This window comes from Mustela erminea, chromosome 5, assembly GCF_009829155.1.
Source record: "Mustela erminea isolate mMusErm1 chromosome 5, mMusErm1.Pri, whole genome shotgun sequence".
Taxonomy (NCBI): Eukaryota; Metazoa; Chordata; class Mammalia; order Carnivora; family Mustelidae; genus Mustela; species Mustela erminea.
In genome coordinates, this window is record NC_045618.1 from 52,648,919 (window position 1) to 52,652,906 (window position 3,988).

A 3,988-nucleotide genomic window follows, 5' to 3' on the forward strand; every position below is an offset into this window, starting at 1 on the left:
TTCTGTGATACTTGTTTGCATCCATTTCCCATTTTTAAAATAATAATTATTTTTGATTTAAAAGAATTTATGCTTCTGAGGTTCTGGGAAGATAATTTTTCACTGCTAAATCACAAAGTTCATTGCTATAATACTTAATTGTTTTAATATAGAATAGTGAATGCAATCTGTTGCTCACACTAATTTGACTTGTTACAAATTAACTTATAACTTATATAACTTATAACTGCAGATATCTCAAATACATGGCCACATCACACTCCTTTCTCTGTTATCATTTACTAAAGTAACTGGGCTGATTTCTACCTCTTTGTACTTGGTCTAACTTTTCTTTCCCTTCACGATTCTGTAAAGGGCACCAGGCTCATTTTCTGCAATTTATAATCTGAATGCGTAAGTAAAATGTTTGTGTCTTTAAAGGTATTATGGGGATCTTGCACACTTCTACAAAAAACTTTACAACACAAAGGAAAATACTCAACTTCCTCCTTCCTTCCATATTGAATTATGTGTTAGATAACTATCTCTGTCTTTCCCTCCCTCCTTCTTCTTCTCTCTCTCCCCCTCATGCCAGTTCATTAAGTGCAAAAGTAAAGAACAATTCATATACTATGTAAATTATCACAGGGAAAATAACAATTCCTAATAGTAATGTGAATAATCATTGTCCTATAGTCTCACTATATTATTTTTATAATTATTAGAACTGAAGCATCTACTCCATTTGCAAAGTTGTAAAATGCTTATCCTTATCCTTTTTTTAATTTTTTAAATTTTTTTAGTAAACACATAATGTATTTTTAGCCCCAGGGGTACAGGTCTGTGAATCTCCATGTTTCCTTATCCTTTTTAATTATCTGTGTTTCTTGCAGATAATTTCAGCAGCCCAGAGTCAGTTAATGGATGGAGCAATAAATCAGTGGTTACGGAATTCATTTTGTTGAGGCTTTCTAGTTCTCGGGACATCCAACTCTTCCTTTTCTTTAACTTTTCGGTGTTTTATGGAGCTGCAGTGTTGGGAAACATCCTTATCATCCTCACAGTAATTATAGACTCTCGCTTACATTCCCCAAGGTATTTTTTTGTAAAAGATTTTATTTATTTATTTGACAGACAGAGATCAAAAGTAGGCAGAGAGGCAGGCAGAGAGAGGCGGGAAGCAGGCTCCCGAGCAGAGAGCCTGATGTGGGGCTCGATCCCAGAACCCTGAGATCACGACCTGAGCTGAAGGCAGAGGCTTAACCCACTGAGCCACCCAGGCGCCACCCCCTACCCCGGGCCAATGTATTTTCTTCTTAGCAATCTCTCCTTTATTTGCGTGTCAGGCTACATTTGCCAATCCCAAAATAATTGCAGACTTCCTCAATGAACACAAGACCATCACCTTCCAGGGATGCATGTCACAAATATTTTTCTTGCATGTTTTTGGGGGTAGTGAGATGGTGCTTCTTGTTGCCATATCCTATGATAGATACATTGCTATATGCAAACCTCTGCACTACATGACCATCATGAGCCAAAGGGTGCGCACTATTTTAATGGGGGTCTCCTGGACCACTGGCATTCACTGTCAATCTTCCTTTCTGTGGACCCAATAAGGTAGATAATTTCTTTTGTGACCTTCCCCTTGTGATCAAGCTTGCCTGCTTAGACACATATGTTTTAGAGATCCTGGTGCTCACCAATAGTGGCCTGCTCTCGCTTATCTGCTTCCTCCTTTTGCTCATTTCTTACATTATTATCCTTGCTACTGTCCACCACCAAGCCTCTGGTGGCATGTCCAAAGCGTTTTCCATCCTGTCTGCCCACATTACTGTTTTGGTTCTGTTCTTTGGTCCATTAATCTTCATTTATATTTGGCCCTTTGAAAGCTTCCCAACTGATAAATTTATTTATTTATTTATTACTGTCTTTACTCCTGTCCATAACCCCATGATCTACACATTGAGGAATAAAGATGTAAAGGAAGCCATGAAAAAGCTAAGGAACTGACATGTGGGTTCCAAGGAAGTCTTTTAGACAACTGTGAAGCTGTAACACAAATCCATACTTAATATCCTTTGCAAAGCATGTATGCTTTTATTATTGTGTTTCTGTCACAATTAGTCTTTTGCTACTAGAGGACCTTCATCTGGTGATATAAAGCTGGCAAATGCAGTGCAAAATCTCATATGATACTCGTTCTAATACTCTAAGGCTCATCTCATCTTCCCTGAAACAATCAACTATATATATTAAAATTCCTAAGTATAGGCATTATTTTAAAAAGCATCCTGTAGGACTTATTTTTCTCAAATTTTAAATGCAACTTGAGGAGGATCCTACCATGTCATGGAAAGAATAGGAGAAGGAAGGTGAGCATGATTGATTCAGTCCCTTATTAGTCACAGAATCATCACTGCATTACTGATTCCATGCCATGAGGAGTATACTCAATTTATATCAGCTTTAAGTTCAAATCTGTGGTATTTGAAATGAAGATATGATTATGGTTTTGTTTTTACTACTTAGAACAGATTGTAAGTCCCTCAGGCCATTATTATTCTAGTTCTTACCATATGTGTCCATTTGCCAAAAGTTTAACAGGCTAGCATATGCAGTAAGTGCCCTAAGGAGAATATAATCACACAGAGCATTGATTTCCAGGTAAATTCTACTGTTGTTTTATACAAACAAGGCAATTTGGAGGATGGAATAGGAAGCCAGTAGAAAACTAGATGGTCCAGATCTAGGTTTCAGATTTTTATGAGTCCTTGTACTCTGTAGTTTTCATGTTTAGTTTTCCATGTTTGAGGTTACTTCACTGGATGTTACCTAAATAAACTGACACTGATCAAAAAAAGTTTGTAATAATATTAAAATAAGTGGTTACAGGTATTACAAAAGAGGCAAAAGTGATAATCCCATGTTCAATAAAAGCTTTCAAATCAATCAAGATAGCTATAAAATGTTTGTTAGCAATTAGGTAATAAAGGCGAGTAGGATATAACAGACATAAAACATATACTGAGTTAATCTCAGTGTGTTAAAGTTCAGTTCAGTTTTGTTTAACTTAAAATCCACCTGCAATTTTTAAAATTAAGTATGCCAGGTATTATGGACACATAAAGATTAAGGAACATTTCCAGCCTCATGAAAATGACTGAATATTAACAAAGCAGAGATCCACAAAAGTTTTGAATGACAAAGGACTTATTCTGTATAAGGGTTATAAAATGATATAGCTAGGATAGGAGATTTAGCTGACCAGTCACGAAAACACCTCATAATTGACATTAACTTAATGAATTGTCTCAGTGGCTCCTCTTATTTATCTATACATTTAGGACTACATACAATCTTTTTGTAGGTGTGTTAATGTTTCTCACCAGTTTAAAATTAAGACACACTATTCCAGGAATCATTCTAATCAAGAGCTGGCATATGTTTTCCTATCCATTATGTGTGCTTAGAGAACTTAACTCTCAAATGACAACCTTATTTCATTATCTAAAAGGTTATGAGTCAAATATCACAAGCAAATTTAAAGAAAAATATACAGGGTGCCTGGGTGGCTCAGTCAGTTAAGTGTCTGCTTTTGGCTCAGGTCATGATCCTGGGATCAAGCCCTCCATCAGGCTCCTTGCTCAGTGGGGAGTCTGCTTTTCTCTCTCCCCCTCTGTCCCAGTCCCCCCACTCATGCTCTCTTTCTCTCTCAAATAAATAAATAACAATCTTTTAAAAAAGAAAAATATACAAATGGCAAACAAAAACAGAAAAAATACTCAATCTAATAGGTAATAAAATATGAATTAAGACTACAGAGATGTGCTATATCCCCTATTACACTGTAAGGATAAAAGAATAATTCTAAATAGGACTGAAAATTTGGAAATATGGAAGTTTTATTTGGTCAAAAATTACTGAACAATTTTTAGAAAGCAATTTGGTATCTTTACCAAAATATGCTTATATTCAAGATCCAGTAGTTTTACTTCTAGGGGGTTCT

The 3,988-nt window shown here is 35.9% G+C and overlaps 1 protein-coding gene across 1 annotated transcript; it reads left to right on the plus strand.

Annotated features, from left to right (window-relative positions):
* Nucleotides 1-389: 389 nt before the first annotated feature.
* On the plus strand, nucleotides 390-1,992 carry LOC116590102 (olfactory receptor 4K15-like). Its single transcript, XM_032341764.1, is given in 4 exon segments — nucleotides 390-393; nucleotides 873-1,088; nucleotides 1,297-1,540; nucleotides 1,542-1,992. Coding segments are annotated over 4 exon segments (915 nt in total).
* Nucleotides 1,993-3,988: the final 1,996 nt, after the last annotated feature.